The 20,833-nt window shown below is 33.8% G+C and overlaps 1 protein-coding gene across 1 annotated transcript in view; it reads left to right on the forward strand.

Moving 5' to 3' along the window:
* RYR2 (ryanodine receptor 2) overlaps positions 1-20,833 on the forward strand; it is a 423,949-nt gene that overhangs the window by 346,620 nt on the left and 56,496 nt on the right. Inside the window, exons 69-80 of the mRNA XM_083827634.1 lie at positions 621-861; positions 1,259-1,346; positions 2,982-3,074; positions 3,430-3,600; positions 4,908-4,967; positions 9,271-9,405; positions 11,292-11,326; positions 12,866-12,979; positions 14,623-14,719; positions 19,040-19,143; positions 19,770-19,821; positions 19,969-20,022. Of these exons, the coding sequence (XP_083683760.1) occupies positions 621-861; positions 1,259-1,346; positions 2,982-3,074; positions 3,430-3,600; positions 4,908-4,967; positions 9,271-9,405; positions 11,292-11,326; positions 12,866-12,979; positions 14,623-14,719; positions 19,040-19,143; positions 19,770-19,821; positions 19,969-20,022 (1,244 nt within the window). The remainder of the gene's footprint in view (positions 1-620; positions 862-1,258; positions 1,347-2,981; positions 3,075-3,429; positions 3,601-4,907; positions 4,968-9,270; positions 9,406-11,291; positions 11,327-12,865; positions 12,980-14,622; positions 14,720-19,039; positions 19,144-19,769; positions 19,822-19,968; positions 20,023-20,833) is intronic.

Consider the following 20,833-nt stretch of genomic DNA (forward strand, 5'->3'; position numbering starts at 1 on the left):
ATTCATTTTTATGAGTAGATTTGCAAAAAGCTTGGGCTAACAAATTTCAAATGGCTCAAATGACTGGTTGGTGGATGGTTGAATCAGTTTCATTTCTGTCTACACAAGCCTTCCATTGTCCTAAAGTGTGTAAGAAACACAGACAGGCTATTTGTGTAGGTTCACAAATATCTAGAGCTTGTTTTCCAGCCCTACTTCAGTCAAGCTAGTAAACAACATGCAGAAGAGGAAACAGTGCCTCATAAAACTTGTGTGAGCACTAATTTAGCTATATATGTATCCACCCATACATACTATTACACAGCTTCCACATTGCTTAATAAATTATGCAGGCAAATACCAGTATGTTGCCAGAATGCCTGTAAAGAGGCACCTCAAGGTTTATGATCTTGCAAGCTTAGTCTGTTAAGTTGTGATTTCTGCCATCATAGTTACAAAGTGAATTGACTATGTGAAATCCTGACCGCATTTAATTCTTGGCAAAACTTCTGCTGATTTCAATGGGGGCAGGATTTTACTCTGTAGTCTAGAAATAAGACACAAGCTGGAGGGGAAAGATAAAAATTTTTGTTTGTATTTTGTGGCCAGGTGTACATTATAATATTGATTGCCTTAAATAGTGTTTTCCCAGCCCATCATAAGCAAAGCGAAACCACAGCTCTTAAAGACACACTTCCTGCCACTGATGGATAAGCTAAAGAAAAAAGCAGCAGTGGTTGTATCGGATGAAGAACATCTAAGAGCAGAAGGCAGAGGTGACATGTCGGAGGCTGAACTGCTCATCCTAGATGAGTTCACCACTTTGGCACGGGACCTCTATGCCTTCTACCCTTTGTTGATTAGATTTGTGGACTATAACAGGTATGTGGAGAGGAACAGGTGAATAAATCTTAAAATCTTCCTGTTGATACTATCTCTTATCCCTTGATACATCTAGCACTGAATTAGCTTTTACTCAACCTGACAATCTTAAAGTTGATCAAGCTGATGCTTTGCAATTTAGGAGAAGCTGGAGCCCTTTTCAGAAGAGGAGAAGAAAAACAAACAGAAAAAAAAGTAAAGGCCCAATCCAACGGTATTGGATTACAGCTAGTGTTAATGTAAAAGATTTTTAAGGGTTTAGAAATAGGACATCAAAAAGTGACTGCTACTAGAAAGGATTAAAAAAAAGCATGCTTGGTTTTGTTAGCTTTCGTACATGTAAAATGTTGAAAACTACTTTTGAAATCAGCATTTTTGCCCTTTTACTGAATTTTAGGGCAAAATGGCTGAAAGAGCCCAACAGTGAAGCTGAGGAATTGTTTCGCATGGTGGCTGAAGTCTTCATTTACTGGTCAAAGTCTCATGTAAGTAATTCCTTGGTAAATATATTTTAAGGTAATTTTCTTAATCAGGACAATTATTAAGTGATTGTGTTTGGGAAAACATATTTTCTGACAGAGGTGAAACTGCAGATGGGAAGGCATTAACTCAACCAACTGTAGGGAACCTGCTTTTGGCAGGGGGTTTGGACTCGATGATCTCCAGAGGTCTCTTCCAACCCCTGTGATTCTGCACTTCTGTGATTAATGACTTTCATATTTGACACTTTTAAAATGCCTGCCTAGTTGTGGGAGTTGTGTGTTTTGTAGCATAGTAACACTATATTAGTTGTCTCATTTAAAGAAAAAAACTTTTTCCTAAATTGCCGTCTGCGTGCTTGAGCCTCTAGGCAGTTACAATAAAAAAATATTTTGAAAAGATACTCAACAGTACTAGTGGAATGAGAGTTTTCTGAAGGAAAGGCACAGCACGACTTATAGGGACTTAATTTGTGTGTGCAGATTTTTATTTCTTTAATAAATGTTAAAGGTGCAAAATTCAATTATTAAGCCTAGGTCTGTATCTGGCTTGCATGAATGAAAGCCAGTAGGGAAGCTGATGTTCTAAGAACAAGGAAGTATAAAATACATCTTAAAGTAGATCTCCAAATAAAATATTTTTCCAAGGTGATACTGTTTCATATTTGATGAATTTTACCAGTTAAGGATTTCTTCTTAATTCCACTTCTACTAAATATAGAATGCTTGGTTCTCAAGTCTGATTTCTGTAGTTCATATGCAAAAACCAAGGGGTCTGGAGTAAGACCCCTTAGTCAGACACCATCACTGATGGTGCATAAGTGAAAGTAAAGTATGATTCCTGCAAATACTGGAGCAAAAGGAAGGAAAAACTCAAAACTGAGAGAAACTAAACAATTTCAGATATTGGATCTTGTTATGGACTGTGTCTATACTGAATTTCTTTTCTGCCATAACCTCAGTTTTTTCAAGTTTTGGGAACAAGATGCCTTCTTATTCGTGTAGTTGTGCCTCAGTTTGACTGTAAGATTTATTATAAACATTTATGCATGCAGAAAACTCATTGTACAGTAAATAGATACTAGATCATCAAGTTACTTGTGTATGTATAAGATCAGTCTTTTATTTAAACTTGTTTCTAAATAATACTGGGGTTTATAAAGTTAAAGATGAAATGGATGGTTTATTTGTAAAGGCAATATTTTTATAGTGAAGTAGAGGAGATTTTATCATGGCTGCTTTTCTTGGGGATGTTTAAGGAAAAGTTGGCTGTAGTGCTTAGGGACATGGTTTAGTGGGTAATATTGGTGGTAAGGGGATGGTTGGACCAGATGGTCTTGGAGGACTTTTCCAACCTTAATGATTCTATGATTCCATAATCCTATAACCAGAGAAACGTGAGACTATAGTGTAGGAAGAAAAAAAAAAAAAAATAAATCCTGAGACATTTAATATAAATAAAGCTGAAATTCAAAGCTGTTTGATCATCCATTCTATTTTTCTGTCCTTGTGTTATCTTTGTGGATTTTATAAAATTCTATTTCATCTACATTTTTATGATCTACATTTTTATGTAAGATCTGTTTGGATACATTCCTCATATACTGTAAGCACTTTTAACTAAGATTTTCTATGTTTCAGAATTTCAAAAGGGAAGAGCAGAACTTTGTGGTACAAAATGAAATCAATAACATGTCTTTCCTTATCAGCGACACCAAATCTAAGATGTCCAAGGTAGTGTAAATATTTTTATATTTTTCTTTTTGCAGAAGGAGGCTGATGGGAAGACTCCAGAGAAGCATGGCTATTTATTTATTTATTACTATATTTATTGACCATTTATGGGAAGAAAAAGCACTGTTGAAAAAAAGCAAAAGGTAGTCATTTAAGAAGCGCAGTGGACTCTCAAGATATTGATGCAAAATACTGGCAATGATATAAAGGCAACTCCATTTTATAGTGATGCAGCTGTATAGGCAGTAAGGAAATTTTCAAGCCAGAGACAATACAACTATCTATTTAATATTGGATATATATATTTTTTTAATTTTAATTTTTATTTATTTTCCATCTTTGCTTATTGCTGCAGGCAGCAGTTTCTGACCAAGAGAGGAAGAAGATGAAGCGGAAAGGTGACCGGTACTCTATGCAGACCTCTCTCATTGTGGCAGCACTGAAGAGATTACTTCCCATTGGCCTAAATATTTGTGCCCCTGGAGATCAAGAACTAATTGCACTGGCCAAAAACCGATTCAGCATGGTAGGTGCACTTGTTGCACTTCTAGAAGGAAGAAATATTTTACTAATGAATTTCTTTGATTTTTTTCCCGTTTTGTTCTTACAGCACGACACAAATACTGTGCAATCTGCTAATTTCTGACATGATCACTTTGTTCAGGAAATGCTGAACTTTATTTCATGATAAGCAGGGCTAAACAGAAGATATTCTGGTATCCTAGAAATGTTGCTGGACTTCACTCTTCTGCCTTTCAACTTCCCAGATGGAATGTCTGACTGTTATTTTCCAGTCTTCAGCCTGGAAAATGAAAATTTAAGGCTAGCATTAGAAGTGGAACATTCACATTAATTGTATTTGCTATATAATAATCTCATTTTAATGTTGCAGTGTGGGAATATATAGTTAGAATTATTATTAATAATCAAGACTATAATTCTGTTGAATAAAGGCACAATGGGTGGCTGTGGTAAATAGCAATCTACATGTTCTCATTTTCAAGGCAAAAAAAAGTTTCAATTTGGGCGTATTTATTTTCTAAATGATCAGTAAATGGATAGAGATGACATTCTTAACTAAAAACAGTTATTTTTCTCAATTTTTAATGCTAAATTATGTTTGTTATGTTTTATGAAACTTACATTAGGAAATGCGTATAAGAACTACTTGTTTCCTATGTTCACAGTCAAATAGCATAAATAATTCTTTTTGATCACTCCCATGTGAGTATAAGAATTTCTGTAGGGATCCAGTTCTTACTGTTTTAAAAGGATTCTCCTAGGAATAAACTCACAGTGCAACATTGTGATTGTAATTTCGAATATACTCCCTTCTCGAGCTGTGAAGCTTTGTACAAACTGGCAGGCTATTTGACCTTTTGTCAGCTGAACTGGATGTTTTTAAATAATAAAAGTTCTCTGAAAGAAGCTGATATCAAATCAGAGAAGGCTGTGTTCTCTGTTGTGTTGTAAAGTAAGAAAAAGTTCTGTTCATGGTATTGGTTTCATTTGGTCAAAGTATGCGTGTGTGTTTGTATGTGTATATACTTACATATCCATGAAGTAATAATTTTAATTCAAACCTTTATTCAGTGTAATGACTCAATGTGAACAAATATGAATGTTGGTATCCAGAACTCGTTCCTATGAGTTTGGATATGGCTAGCTTTGGCCTCTCACAAAAAGATATATTACCACAGAAATTTTCTTCACTTCCTCATTGTCAGTTTTATTCATCATCTGGACCAAACCCAAGCTGGACATTTATATTAACAGTATGTTTTCTTAATTACCTTCTATGCCTAATTTATATAATTTGTAATTTGTTGACAGAAAGATACTGAGGATGAAGTACGAGACATCATACGCAGTAATCTTCATCTCCAGGGCAAGGTAATTTATGAGCAGTTTTTAAACATGACCTTTCTTCTGTTCAATTCATTGTTGTCACATTTCATATAATGACAACCTGCATCAGTTATTTAGGGTAACTCATAATCCCCTTTTCTCTTCTGGCAAGTAACTTTTTCATTTCAATGGGTAAATATTAGTTTTTTAATGTGTTTATGTATGTATTATATAAAATAGCCTGTGACCTTTTGAATCCCTGCCAGTTAGCACCATTAATATGAAGCTGAGCATGGTATATCACTGTTTAAACTCTGCCTTCTGATTGTTTGAGGTAGAATTTGCAAAATGCTCAGTGTTAACTTATATCTGTTTGAAGTGTGAGGTAAAGGGAACCTGCCACTTTTGTATACTCTAAAGTAGAAAATCACTGCTTGGCTATATTTTGTCCCTGTTTTGCAGCCCACAGAAAAGAAGGCATTTTGGAAGAAGTGTAGATTTTTTTTTTTTTTAATTGAATTCCAGTTACTGCCAGATGAATAGTCTTAGGGGAGAAGTCCTGAACTGGCCTAGTGTAACCTAGCTGTTTTCTTTAATGCTTCAAATAATGGCAAAGAAGAGGTCAGAATATGAAAGTGGAATAAAAAGATGTATTGAAGGAAAAAGCAATCTGACCCATGGATATTGCTTTATCTAGCATTATCCTTTACCAACTCCCTCCACTCCCCCCCCCCCCCCCCCCCCCCCCCCCAAGGGTTTATTCACATCAGGGATAAAGCTAGCATTTGCCATAGTCATTAATTGATGACAAGGAAAAACAAAAAACAGTGAGTTGGATATCTGGCTTTTTTTTTTTTTTTTCCTGAGCGGGTATTTTAGAATCATCCTGAAGTTTAGATTCCACTGCAAGTTAGTACATGGCAATATGTATGTTTGTTTGTTTGTTTAAATGGTTTGGAAGTGAGGTAGTTCTTCCAGGATTTTCTCCTATCTTCTGCTTTCTCTATATTGCTGCAATGTCACACAAGATTATATGGAGCTTGGGGTTTCTGGGAGCTCACAAGAAGATGCATCATTTTGCAAATCTAATGTTTAGTGATTTTCTTCATAAAATATTACAAAACAAAGTCCAATAGCTTTAAATTAAATGGATTACACATAGGAAAGTTATCTCTGACTACGAAAGATTTGGTTAAATCCTAAAAAAGAGCTTGAAATAATTATCTCTATATAGTGAATATTATTATGTACGGTACAGCAAAAGTATCCACACAGGCATTCTTCCATACTAGGAAGAACGGAGCATTTATAAAGATCTATGGTATGTTTCATAGGTAACATGTATGGGTATACTTAAGCAGTGACACACACTATGAACACACGAACCTGAAATGTATTGTGATTTTATATGTGAACTTGCGCAATGTTTACTTCATGATAAAGATAGGTATTTCTATTCCGACATTTTCAGTATGTATATACTGCCATTTTGTGAGCCACCCTGTTGTAAAGTCCTTTCTGGCATTTCATGCTGCTTTGTAGGACTTGGCCTCCTATTTTAAGTGTTACCTCTTCAGTTTCTATTTTGTTTATTTAGGGTTATATTCCACATAGTGCTATTAAGAGGTTTCTGTCTGTTACTGGGTTGTTGCCTTGGAGTAGTGATACTTCTTAGTAACTTTACCTGTGCTTTCTCTTGAGAAATTTCCTGTACTTCAATTAGAAGTTTGCTGCTGTTGAGCAACATACAGCCTCCTCTGTTTATAATACATGAGAGTAAAAGTATTTCTAAATTTCTTAAACTGATGAAATTACTAGTGCCTTAATAATTAAGAACTCAATAATCTTAGCTAATCCATAGTACTCATTGATTTTTTCCAGTTGTAAACTTATCAGGAGTGACTCTGGATTTTCTTCATTGTAAAATGATTTTCCAGAGGAAGATGACATTCTAATATGGATAGTATTTAGCTAACCAAGACAAGTAGCTGTTGTAAAATGCTATTCTAGCTTCACTAGCTATGAAAAGCTCCGATTTTGACCTGTATGTGAAAAGTAGGCACTCAATTACGGACAGAATAGAGCATTCTTTAGACTTGAAAACTCCATTTTATCGTTGTATTTATTATCTTTATGTGGCTTATTATCTGAGTGGTTTGTTCCTGATGAAATATATCTTTTCTTGAATCATTTAGTACTGACATATTCTAGAGTTCAAATTAGAGCTAAATGTAAAATTTAATTATTTATAGTTATGTCTAATGTTAATTTTAGTAGTTACTTACAGTTGGTTACTCTATGATTCTCTGATGTCATTAGTATTTAGTCATTGTATCATGTGACTGTACATCGAGTACATGTCAGATAAAGTCAAAAAATCATGCTTCCTGTTAAGAAAAACAATGCCAATGTACTTTGTGCATATACCACCCTTTTTTATCTAATGGAGGTATACATAAAAACAATGTAAAACGAATGGTCTTCAATTATTATTTAATGTTACCAGTTAATAATGTAACTTAGTTATGATGGTGTTTGTGTAAGGTGACTTTCAAAACAAAGCTATCACTTTATCAAAAGTCTGATTTTCTTCCAAGCACAGCAATATTACCATAGCAATATTATTTCTTTAAATGGTGTTTTTTGTTGACCACTTTTGTTTCTCACAGACACTGTGTTCTGTCATTTTTGTTAGAGCTAGTATGTGATTTATCTCAATTTTTTGTTTTTGGAAAACTGCAGCGTTTAAGAATCATCCTTCTTAATCTTTATCTATAAATGTTTCAGCATCTGTTTCATGCATTTGTCTACCTTTGTCTACATTTGTCTTCACCCTGTTTCTGTCTTTCCTTTCCTTGCATGCCTGCATGCTGTTACTCAGTACCGAGCCTTTTATTTCAAGAAATTGATGACGAAACTTGCATTCATTTTGACATGGATGAAGCTCAAGTCACCAAAATCTTCTTCCAGCCATGCTAATTCACACCTTGAAATGTCAACTACTCATGCCCTTAGAAAACTACCTATACAAAAAAGCTGTACCTTGATAGAATGTGAGGAGTCCTCAGATCAAAAGACATCTCTGCCTGTGCATAAAAAGTCTTTTGTGGACTATCCATTCATGATGATCCAGTCAAATACTCACACAAAGACTGTGGATGTGACAGTTGTTAAGAAATGGAAAAGCCGAAAGGTGGAAGAAAAGCCTGCCAATTGTGGCTTTCTAGGTTGTAATAAGCTATTATTGAGCGACTGTGTAAGTTTATAATCATTCCTGGAATTTCAGTGAACTGTGTATTTTAAGATGTGTTGTGGAGGTGAATTAGCATTATTGTCTCATTCTAGGCGCAAATTGAAATCTGGATCCACAAAGATGTTTTAGAAAAGTAAGTGTTGAGTTTAAGCCCGATTCAAATCCATGGGGTTTAGGCTCCCAAATGCTCTAGGAATCAAGGCCAGTGTCACTTAAATTGCAGTCAGGAATAGATCACTGGTCACAGCTCTCAGTAAAATGGGTTTCACATTGCATTTGTCTTCAGTGCTATTGGCACAAAAAATAGTGCTTTCAATGTGTGTTGCATCACTGTTGAATAGGAGAAGCAGTGGGGAGACAAAATAAACCAAAAAAGAAAAAAAAAAAAAAAGACATGGATAATAGTAAAACTGAGAACCACAAATCACCAAAATGGAGAAAATTAAATGTAAAGAGAAAAATGAGAAAAATGTTTTGCTTCATACAGCTCTTTATAATTTGTAGGCTAATAAGAAAATACATATTTATATATATTTTTTTTGATAAATTAACTTTTAATTTTTTAGGTAGTAATCAGTTAAATTAGGATTTTCTAATATTTGAAAAAAGCTTAAATCCAAAAAATCAGATGTAAATAAGATTTATTTTCATGACTAATTCCCATGTCTGAAAGCTAAGTAATCACAAATAACTAAAGAACAATTTCATTATTATTTGTTTTAATAACTGGAAAGTCAGTGTATAAAGTTGTGTCTCTGTCTACCTCATATTCATTACTTTTCCTCAGATAATATATTCATCACTGGTACCAGTGCCATTTGTTGGCCCATGATCATTTGCTCTTTGTATGACTGTAATACTTTCAGTCCTCTGGAAGCTTTCAACAAACCTCGCACAAATCAGTCTTAAGTTTTATTTGCTTGTGTTCTCCCAGTCAACATAGTGGACGCCCTTTGGGTTAGCTATGTAAAGGTATGGGTTAGCAATATAAAATGCTTCCGTTGTCCTTTGAAACAGTTTCTGTAATAATTAAACTATTTATCCCTACATTTGGAACATTTTGCCATGGTTACACGTGAAATCTTTCTCCTGCAGCTTGAGGATCCCGCCATTAGATGGCAGATGGCACTTTACAAAGATTTGCCAAACAGGACTGAAGATTCCTCAGATCCAGAGAAGACTGTGGAAAGAGTTCTTGATATAGCTAATGTACTTTTTCATCTGGAGCAGGTGAGACATTTTCTCAATTATGTTGCCTCTTATTCTAAACAAAAGCATTCAGCCTCTCAGTTGTACTTTCATCTGTTGTATTGAACTTTATATTATTTTTTCCTCCTTTTGGTGGCTACTGTTTAGATGCTTTCCTTTCTGGTTTTTAATCCAATATTTTGTGGTCATATCAATCATATAATGTTTTTGCAGCAGCTCCAACAATCATTTATTAGGAAAAGGACTATGTTTTAGCTTCCTTCTGGTGCACTGCATCTAGCAGGAAGTGATAACAAAATTGTCTACGGAGCATGAAATGTGATTAAAGAAAACAATTTAATTACTGAAAAATGTATTTTTTTCAAGCTTTTTTCTTTATTTGAGATACTTGAATTATGGAATTAGAAATAAACTGGCTGCATAAATATCTGATTAGAAGTTGCATATTTTAGCCATATAAAGCTTGACAGTGAGATGCTTTGAAAGATAACTTCTCTACTAATGGCTTTAGAGAGCTATTTGCTGTATACCACTTAGAAAAAATGTAAGAAGAATTTTCAATTGACAAAATAATTTGCTAAATTTTGAAATTTAAAAAATTCTATGTTGGTACATTCTACAAATCAAAGACTATTTAGTAAGTTTAATTTTCACGCTTTGCTTACTGAACTGTATTTTTAACTTCAGATTTTTTTCTGTGGTTGCAAGTCTGTTTTTTTGTTTTTTATATATATATATAAAATATATAGTATATATTAGTATATATATAGTATATATAGTATATATACTATATATTGGTATATATTATTATATATATTATTATTATATTATTATATATAATATTCAGTGTGTATATATATATATATACACACTGAAGAAGCAGTATATTAACCTTAAGGGCATTCCTAGTGGCAGAGGTGAGCACTGCTGGTTACACCATAGGCTTAAGTGATCGCACATAAAATTTGCCTTTTTTTTTTTTTTCCCTTTTGAAAGAATACTTGAGAATTCAAGGCTGTCTTGCTCTCTTATTAGATTTTTTTTTTGATTTCAGAAGCTTGGCACAGGTTTTCATGTAAGAAAGCTTCCATACTTTGAAGAGATCACTCGTTCAGTCAAGTAGGAATCTGAGAGACATATGAAAGTGCTTGTATATACATTATGGTACTTGATTGCTAAGAAAAGTGACCCTCAGAAATCTTGGTATCCTGCATGCACAGTATATTGATATAAATACATGTATCCCAGCTGTTCTTTTCTCACATGTCTTCTCCATATAGTTTGACAGCCTTGCAGACTGGCAAATTCAGCAGATTTACATAGTTTAATAGAAGTTGAAAAAGAGGAAGTCACTAAAGTTTACCTGTTACTGAATGCTTGTAGAACAAATAAAAAGTGATAGAATGTGTAGTAAAAGCATGACAATCATGTTAGCCTACTAGAGAAAGAGTTCTGTTATAGGATCAATTTCACCTCATGTTGAACCCAGCAAAAGTACAGAACAGCATAGATTTCCCTCAAAATCCCGTATGGATGTTTCATATCAATTGTTTTAATGAAGTAAATGCTGGCTACTTTTATTCTGCGTACTTGGAACCTTTTAGTTTAGGGATTTGGCCGCACAGCTTTACTTGTCTTCTGTAGACAAGTGCTCAGGTATAGTTTTTTTGTTTGTTTTTGTTTTGCTTTGCTTTTTGCTTCTGTCACTGAATGGGTAATTCTGTGTCTTTAGAAATAATGGATATGTGATTGCTGGGACTGTTTCTGTGATAAACTGCAGTAGTTCTTTGTTCTTCATATACAAATACTCTGGCCACTTTCCCTATGGCACTTGGAAGGATCAGTACTTCAGCTATTTGTATTTTCTTTCCTTGCACAACTAATTTATTTGTTTGTATTGTTTTCAGAGATCCGCTTGTGTAGGCCGAGGCTATTTCTTTTGGGAAAGTATACAGAGTTTGTTTTTGAAGACATTGCTAACTATCTAACTCACATTTGGGTTTGTCTGATTTCTAAATTGCTAGCACTGACTTTGTTTTGTGTTTGTAAATATGTTTGCAGTGAATACTTTTCTATCTTTTCTCATAACAAATATTTTTTCACTTATGTTTTATATTTTGAAAGAAATGTGTTTTAGAATACTGCCATTTAATCTTACAAGAAGTGTAATTCCCCAATTTTACTGAATGCTTCGCGGTATTTTTAGACAGTTTAATTAAATGCTTATTGTTTAACTATGAGTCATTTTTGGTATTTCAATAAACTAGTAAAGTCCTCTTTGATAACTGTGTGTGGATTGAATACTGAGTGTTCAGAGACATCATCACTACTTCATATTCTAAGACAAAATGTTTTATTTTAATACTAGCCGGAATCACTAAGTCTTTCAGATTAGGGATGCTAACTTCCATAGACTCTTTTGATGGTGCTGGGAGGCAGAGGATATTATTCCACTAGCGCAGTAGTCTGTAAAACAAACCACAAAAAAAAAAAAAAAAATAAATACAGACAACGCTCCTTCCCCAACCCTTCCCAAACAATCCCTCACTCCCAACATTACAGGAGTAGTGTAGTTTAAATCAAATCAAACTCTGTGGAGCAGATGTAAAGTAAATTGCAAAAACTGTGAATAGACCATGTGAAAGGAATGATCTGTAGCACAGCCTGGAATCAAAGTTCCCAGCCAGTCAGGCTATGTACTGTTGGTCTTCCAGACCATAACAGTCATTTTGTTCTGATGGAAACTAGGATAGAAGGTAGAACAAAGGAAAATGAAAGAGCAAAAGATGAGAATGGAGCAGACCCAGTCTTATCTCATGCTACTTTAGAGCCAAGATGCAGAAAGAGAATTCATCTGAAAGCAGATCTGCAACATTATGAAATGTAGCTGAATAAGATATTTTGGAATATCTTATGTTCATTGTAGCTATTTAGATTCATGGAAGAGATTTAGTTCTAACTAAGTCTCTGTGCCTGTGTCTCACTTAAAGTTAATTCCTTTCCATTGTAGCTGGTCATGGTAAATATTACAAATAAGTGCTTAATAATATTTAGGAAGACTCCCTCTGAGCCTGTACACCTCTGTGAAGGTGTACAATTTAACTCTACATAACGAGTAGCATACCAAAGAAAGAGTGAGTGAAGTTCTTTGTAATAAATTTCCTGACAGATGGCCTCAAGATAATAATACACTATCTGGAAGATCTAAGAAGTAGGATTAAGTAAAAAAGGAAAATAAATATACCATAAAAGGAAAGGGAGATTTTGTTTTATTATTATTATTTATTTTTTTTAAATTGGATTTCTACAATTTGACTGACCACTTGAATGAAATCCGTCTAGAACACATTTTCCCATCTATTATTCTTCTCTTATCTTTCCAGTTGATTTATGTTATCTAACATTTTTATTATTATTACTATGCCCAGACAGTGGAGGCATTGCCATATTGTTTATTTTTCCATATATATTTTATGTGACAGGTTGAACATCCTCAACGGTCCAAAAAAGCAGTGTGGCATAAGCTGCTGTCTAAACAGAGGAAAAGAGCAGTGGTTGCCTGCTTTAGAATGGCACCATTATATAATCTGCCAAGGTAAGTGCTATATTTGTTTTATCATTCACAGATGTGAATACAAATGTGTGTTTTTGCTCGTACAATTCTATCTGGTGAGACCTGAATGAAGAATAACATGCAAACCAATAATTGAGAAACTACACAGTAATGTACACTGTATGTTTCTTTTAGTAGATCTTATTACTTTCTTCTAGTATATGTTCTGAAAAAAATAACAAGAAATATATTTTAAAATTTGCGGTTCTCTCCTTCTCACATTTTTCCACCTGTTTCTTCTGGTGTGTTTGCTTTTCTGAAAAGTATACCTATTTCACAGGAGATAAATTTAGAAATGGATATACTGGGGTCATTGTAATTACCATCTTTGGAGATAAATGTCTTCCTAAGATATGGTATAGCTCTTGAACTGGGGAATTACCTTTATTATTAGATGCTACATTTTCTATATTGAGGAAAAAAACTGACATTATTTGTCTGAAAATTTGTCTATTTACTCTGCACTTTTGGTAAGAGCAGAGTGTTCTTTTTCTGCTAGGAAATTATGCACATACTATAGCTTCACACCTTTTTCTCCTTTCTTGGTCAAGGGAGGCTGGGATCTATAGCCAGGCGAGTCCTGAGATTTTGGAAGGAAAGAATATGCAAGAAGCGCAAAGGAATCTGTTTATTTCGTGCAGTTGCTGAAAATAATTTCAAGAACACATATCTGATATATTCAATATAATATATTTTTCTTTTGTTCTCAAAAGCATGCATATTATTACCATTAAAACAGTTAGTAGGGTGAATTAGAGTCTAAGCACAAGGCCATGAGATGTCATACCATCCTGAAACGAAGGTGCCTTAGTTGAAAATAGAACCAATATATTTACATCTGTAGCTCTTCTTACTTATAACAAATAGATCACCTGCACATAACTAATATCCCATATATTTCAATTAGATTATTTAATTATTCAGTTATTTCAGTTATTTTCCTTTTCAGTATGTGCAATTGAGAGTTGTTTTAAAGAATTAAGAATAATGATAAAATTCTTCATAGAGACATATTTGTCACACAGTCCATTTTGTATTGAATTCTTAATGAAACAAACCCAAAAAAACAACTAACCAAAAAAAACCCCACAAAACTGTAAACCTCATCATTGGCTTACTCCCTCTCCCCTAGCCTCACCAGCCATTTAATTTAATGGAAAAAGTTGGATTATAATTTTAAATGTGTGAATCTAATCCTGAACATTCAAAAAAACGCAATTATTTGAGCACAATGCAATGCTATCTATTGCTGTTATCATATTGAAATTAAAATGATATGAAAATATTTCTTATTCAAAATAAAATTCAATAATGTGGTAAAGTGCTTTTATCTCTCACTTGTGTTTAAATTTCTTTAAAGTTCTATTTATTATTTGTTACTGAAATAATTATTACATTAATGTTTGTGAAACTCATATCAAAAAGTGGTATAGTTTCAATTTGAGAATTTGAATCTAAAGATAATTTTTTAAATAAATGTTTCAGACTCATTTTGCTGTAGAAATTGAGCTTGCTTTTTAAACGGTAGCTGTAATGTAGGGGCACTTCTCCAAGCTAAATGAAATCTATTTGACCAGATCTTCTCTTCATAAATGTAAAGCTTTTGTTTTATTTTTTTTTCTTAGGCATCGAGCTGTCAATCTCTTTCTTCAAGGCTATGATAAATCATGGATTGAGACAGAAGAACACTATTTTGAAGACAAACTGATAGAAGATTTAGCAGTATGTGTGCAAAGGGTTGTGGGAATGTATTATGAATTAACATTAACATAGTATAATCATAACCATAAGACTGTGAGGTACATAAGAGATCGTCTAAGCTATCTCTACCAAAAGGTGTGAACTATAACCAAGTCACTCTGACAGTTGTTAAAAATCAGAAAAAAAATGGAGATTACGAAATCCCCTTAGGCAATCTGCCTCAAGGCTTCAATAACCATGTTATAAAACTTTTTTGTCTAAATTACATGCCAGTTGCTGTCATTGCCATAACTTTCAGCAGCTGCCCTGTGGAGAATGGTTTATTCCCTTCTTTCTTTGCAGTTAACTTTTATGTATTTGAAGACATTATAACCCACATTAAAGCCATTTAAGTCAAAAGGTTAGAATGGGAAACTAGAGGGGTTCTAGTCTAAGATTAATCAGTCCCACAGAAGTAGACATGAAAAGAGTATTCATTGGGACTATCCGTGCAGAAGAGTCTTCTTGTACAGTTTGTCAGGGAAGTGAGGATTTTTCCCAGCAGTCAAATTTTAGACCCATGTCTTAAGCTTGATAAGTCCTTGGAGTGATTTTCAGGTAAGGCTTGTGTCCTCAGCCTTTATAATCATCTCTCAGAAAGGTGGTTTTCATGAGGATTCAGTGAGAACTAGGTCAGAAAAAGTTTGTACTAGGAAATGTTTCCCTTCCTGGGAGGACCAAGACAGACTTTTTATAGGGAGGAGGGCCAGCTCTCTACAACAGGGAAAGAAAGCTAAATAGAAAATTGTTATTAGGAAAAACAAACAAACAAAAAACAAAACCAACAATTGTTAATTTGCTTTTAACTGTTTAAAGCTTGTGCGTAAAACCAACTGCCCAAGTTGTGAACTATTTTGAAAATAAGGATCAAAATAACAAAAGAAATATCAGTAGCAATAATTTCAACACAAACAGACTATGTAAATTCACTTTTTGCCTGCACACATGCAGAATTTATTTATTGTGACAACCTGATTGTGGTCTATGCGTTATGAAAAAGCAAGAGACCTGTACACAAATGCTTTTTGTACAACCTTTTAAACTGATATTTTAGTATGTCCCAGCACATTTCAAATGTTTAAATAATGCATGTTCATTGCCAAAATATTTATGTTTTAGCAGTTTAGAGTGTGTGTGTTTGTATATGGAATGTGGAGCAGCACAGCTCTTCGTGAGCGTATGTGTTGTGAAGGCTATGTATGTGTGAAGAACCCAGCACAGCCATTTGATTACACTTTGACATAAAGGGTTGTCTCCATATTTTCTCCATGAAGCCGCATCATTTCCAAGTTTATATAGAACTTCTTGTGAAAAAATGTTTTAGAGAAGACAGAAACAAACTGGATTGGCTGCTATATCTTCCTTATTAAAGGACCACAGGCATTCACATCACATTCACTAATTCCACAAACATACAGATAAGTTTGTCTCCAGCCCTCTCTTGAGGATGTATTAAACCTTTCATTCAGAAGAGTGATCAAAACTCTGTCTTTTAAATTGATTTCTATTAAATTTTTACTGCTATATAGCACTCCTCTGGAGGGTGAAAGATTGAGGTTCTACTCTTCAGCTCTGTGGAGTATGTTCAGACTGTTGTGTTGAAATATGTGGTTGTGTTGCTGATGAAGGTTCTCTGACACTCTTAGAGAAACTGTACCAAGGTGTAATAAGGAATTAAAGATTTATTGGCCAACCAAGATGGAATCATAGCCCAGGCTGTGGTGACAGATCTCATCTGGAAGACTAGAAAGGAAAAGCCTTGGATTGTGCTTCAAGCATTGCCTGACATTTCTGAACTGTTCAGATATTGAGTAGAATACTGTAACAAACCAGTGCTCAGAGACTATAGCCAAGACTTCATATCCATGAGCTCTCTGTAGTCAGTAAACTACAATGTCCTATGGCTTAGTACGTACTTTTTTGGAACTGAGAATTTTGAACTCTCTTTTCTGCTAAGTGAAAATACTTTAAAGGAACAAATTCAGTGAAAACTCTCTCCTTCCTGACTTTCCCAGATCCAGGCCTGTGGTGGGGCATTTGCTGGGATTTAGGATATGAGTGCTTTAATCCTCTTAAACATAAGACTGGGCCAAAGCAGGTTTGCTTCTTGAATTGTCTATCCATAAGGCTTTTATACAAAAGTGGCACTACCTCTTTAACCTCTTTACATTAAATGAGAGAAGTACACACTTTTAATTTTGCTTATTCTTAATTCTAACTGAACTGATCAAGCCTCTAATGAAGCTAGGTTTTTAGAGTTTGAAATTAAAATCATAGGCAAAATTAAAAATGCTTGTTTAATTAAATATATTTTATAAACATTCGAGCTTACATGAAAAAAATTTGTTAGCTTGTTGGTAGCCATTACTGAATGTAATTTATGGAAATAATACATATAATGGATGTTTAATAATTAGTTGATATTAAAAGTAACTCTTTTCGATCTTCAACATTTAGAAATGACAACCAAAACTTCTCCATTTTTTTATCTTCTTATGTTAAATTCCCTTAAAAATATTTTATCTTTGACTAACTATAGGGCAAATATCTCAAAACAATAAAAATTAAGAATGCTTATTTTCCCAGAAATGCCAGAAAATAATTTTGGTCTAGTGTTCATGCTATGCTTTAATAATGAGTTCTACATAACCCAGTCACTGGTGAGTTTGAACCTCCATTTAATTTGAATTAAATCTCTGGAAACAAATAACTTCTATAAAACGTTAATATAACTTCTGCCCTTTTGATTCATCAGTTTTGGTAAAATAAGATACATTGGATGATGATATTACTGACTATAGAATGCTGTCATTTGATTAAAGAGAAAGATCAACATCTTCAATGAGATTGAAATGAAGAGCAGGGGAGGCTTCCCCTCTCCCTTCCCCCCAGCAGTAAGATTACAGTTATAATTTGCCTTGTTCAGATCTTGGTATTTATATTGAAAATATTGTCATATATTGAAAAATGTAAAGTGAACCTTGCATAGCCAGCATAACTATCTTCACTTCTAATTGTAGAGGTAGACTAGCTTGTGAAACAGGCATGCGTACAAGTCAAGTAGAAGTGAAAGAGCTGCAACCAGTCATGTTTGGTACAGCTGAGTTGAAAAAATGGACTTCAAAGGCCATATATGCAATGTAGTACAAAAAGAACGTTCACACAGTAACATTTTTGGTGCTAGCACAACACTTTTTTCTTGGTAAAAAACTCCATTCTCCTTACACCTGTCATGTGGCCAACACTTTCTTATTGATAACAGATAACATCTGGCATTATATTATTATTATTATTATTACTTCTGCAGTTTTAACAATGCATGCAATTCTTTTCATCTGTATTTCAGTGTATACTGTTAGGTGAAAATGAGAAGGAAGAGTGTGCATAATTTATGCAACAAGTTTTCTGTGAGTTACAAGATGCTTTGTAGAAAAATATGTCTGGATGAAGGAAATTTTTGAACAGCTAGTATGAAAAACTCATAATCTGAAATGTCTTTTGGCAAAAGACAAAGTCAGAGGACAGATTTTGTATAGATTATTTTCAAAACATTGCTTCAGTGATTGGCATCATGTTATTTGAGTACATTTTCTTTTTGCAGTGAACTAACTACAGCTGTCTAAACCTGAAAGCAAAATAGCCACCTGAAAAAAACAACACTAAAAACAAACAAACAAAAACTATTCATGTGTATATATAAGTTATTGATTGATATATTTTTATAAATTATTGATATTGATATTCTAAAATTCTCCATTACTGTTGTTGGTAGACATGGCTCATTCTAGCTGAAGCTGTTGGTGAGCTTCAGGTTTGGATAATGCTCCTCAGGGAACATTATGTTCTTCAGGGAACATTATACAGGGAACATTATATTATACCATAGCACTTGGAACAAAGGATTTTAATTTGTAGCCGATGAGGCTTGTTAACATAGAGAGAAACGGGCTACTGTTTTTGCTACCTAATGGCAAAGGATGGCTTCTGGTTACCACTCATTCTGAATGACAAGAGTAGAAGACAGAAATTCTTTTCAGAATTTAGAAAAGAGGGTTGAGAAGAGGAGATCCAAAGCTTTGCATATAATATCATCTTTGTAAGTCTTCATGGTGTGGTTTAAACTCAGTCAGGATCACTTACTTTGCTTGGAATTTGTTTCCTCCTGGTTGTCCAGGTCAAGAATTATGTATGCGGGTATTTAAAGTTTAATAAATTGCACAGAGTAAAGCATTTTTCATAATAGATAATATAATGTACTTTTTTTTTTTTTAAATAATCTTTTTTTCATTTTTTCCCCTCAAGAAACCTGGAGAGGAACCACCAGAAGAAGATGAAAACCTTAAAAGAGTTGATCCTTTACATCAACTTATTCTGCTATTCAGTCGAACAGCCTTAACTGAAAAATGGTAGGAATAGTGTGAAAGACTTCAGAGTGTATGCGAATTTTCAGATTACTTCTGTATTTGAAGATATCCATGTCTCTGTTTAAGTCAGATTGCATAGGCTAGGCCAGAACCTGTGCATATGTACACATGGTGAGTTTGAGCTACACTGGAACTTCTCTAGCCTGTGGTAGTATGTGAAGAGATTTTAACATGACTGATAATGAGATTTAATGAGTTTTCTAGAGGCACAAAGATGCGCCTATGCACTTTGTCACGGTCCTGGGTGCTATATTCCTGGCTGCGTTCAGGACTTACTATGTCTCTATCTTCTGTGTTCCCTATTTGAAGTGATATTCTAATTATTAAATATATTTCTATGAAAAAAATAAAAATGAACTTTGCTATCTTCGATGGAACCCTTTTTATTTTTATTTTTTATTTCTGGGTACTGTGTTTGTAGTTGGCTTTGCTTTTCAGTCTGTATTAGTTAATCTAGTCCTCATTTTCAAAAAAGATTTTTGTAATTAATTATAAGTGCAGAAATCCTTTAAAAGATTTTTAAGGTGCTTAAAAATATTTTGGAGCTCAAATTCTACTTGTATTGCTCTAATCTTCTGTCTTTTCCCTTTCCTCTCTCCATTGCCCAGCAAATTGGAGGAAGATTTTCTCTATATGGCTTATGCTGACATTATGGCAAAGGTAATTTTTTAAATGTAAAAGATCTTTTACATCTTTTCTGTTTTATTAATTTTAATAATGAAGATCAAGAGAAATTGTGTAACGTGAACTAAGCCTTAGCCTCCTCTGAGCTTATTAGTAAAGGTTTTCTTTTTTGCATGGTATCAGAGTTGCCATGATGAAGAAGATGATGATGGTGAAGAAGAAGTGAAGAGTTTTGAAGTAAGATTGTACTTTTGTTTTTTGTTTGTGTATTTGTTTTTTTTTTTCTTGTCATATTAGACATTTTTCATAGCTTCTAACTGACATTTATGTTTCTTGGTTCATGGCTTACTGCAGCTTATTATGCCAGTGAACTGCATGTCAGAAGCTGAATTGGCAAATACGAGTCATCAGAATCACAGTAAAACAGAAACAGTTGTGTCGCCTAATATAAGACTGTATTTAGAATACTTTAACATATCTTATATGTTTATCTGATTGATTTTAACTTTTTAGTTGGTGAAGAGAAATGTCATGGGTAGCATTTTATTCAGCAAGTCTGATAATAACAGGCTGTATCTTGTAAAGTATCAAGTCCTACTTTAATTTGCATGGTTAAAATAATGAAATTTTACTGCTTTTGTGCAGTAGCCATTCACATTCAGTACTAGCAATTTATTCAGAATTTTTATGTTCACGTATATATTAGTACTTCTTAATAAAAGGTTAGCTTCTGTTTAGCAACACTGCCAAGCTTTTTATTACATTGAGAATAGGCAAGCTGTATTTATTGTTCATAAAATGTTGACTTTTTAGTGATTGTCTTTACATAAGGAAACACAAATGCATGCATTGGTTTGCAAGAGTAAGAGATGCAAGTCCTTGTTATGCATTTTCTCTGGGATCTGTCTCTCTTTTTCCATCAGTAACATGAAAATCACATGCAATTTGTCATTCTGAGGGGCAGTGAGGGAATTAGCTTGTTAAAATTTTAAGAATGGTATGTAGTCCTGACATTAAAAACTGTCTTATATTTGCAAATCAATTAATA

The sequence above is a fragment of the Anser anser genome (genome assembly GCF_964211835.1).
Source record: "Anser anser genome assembly, chromosome: 3".
NCBI lineage: Eukaryota > Metazoa > Chordata > Aves > Anseriformes > Anatidae > Anser > Anser anser.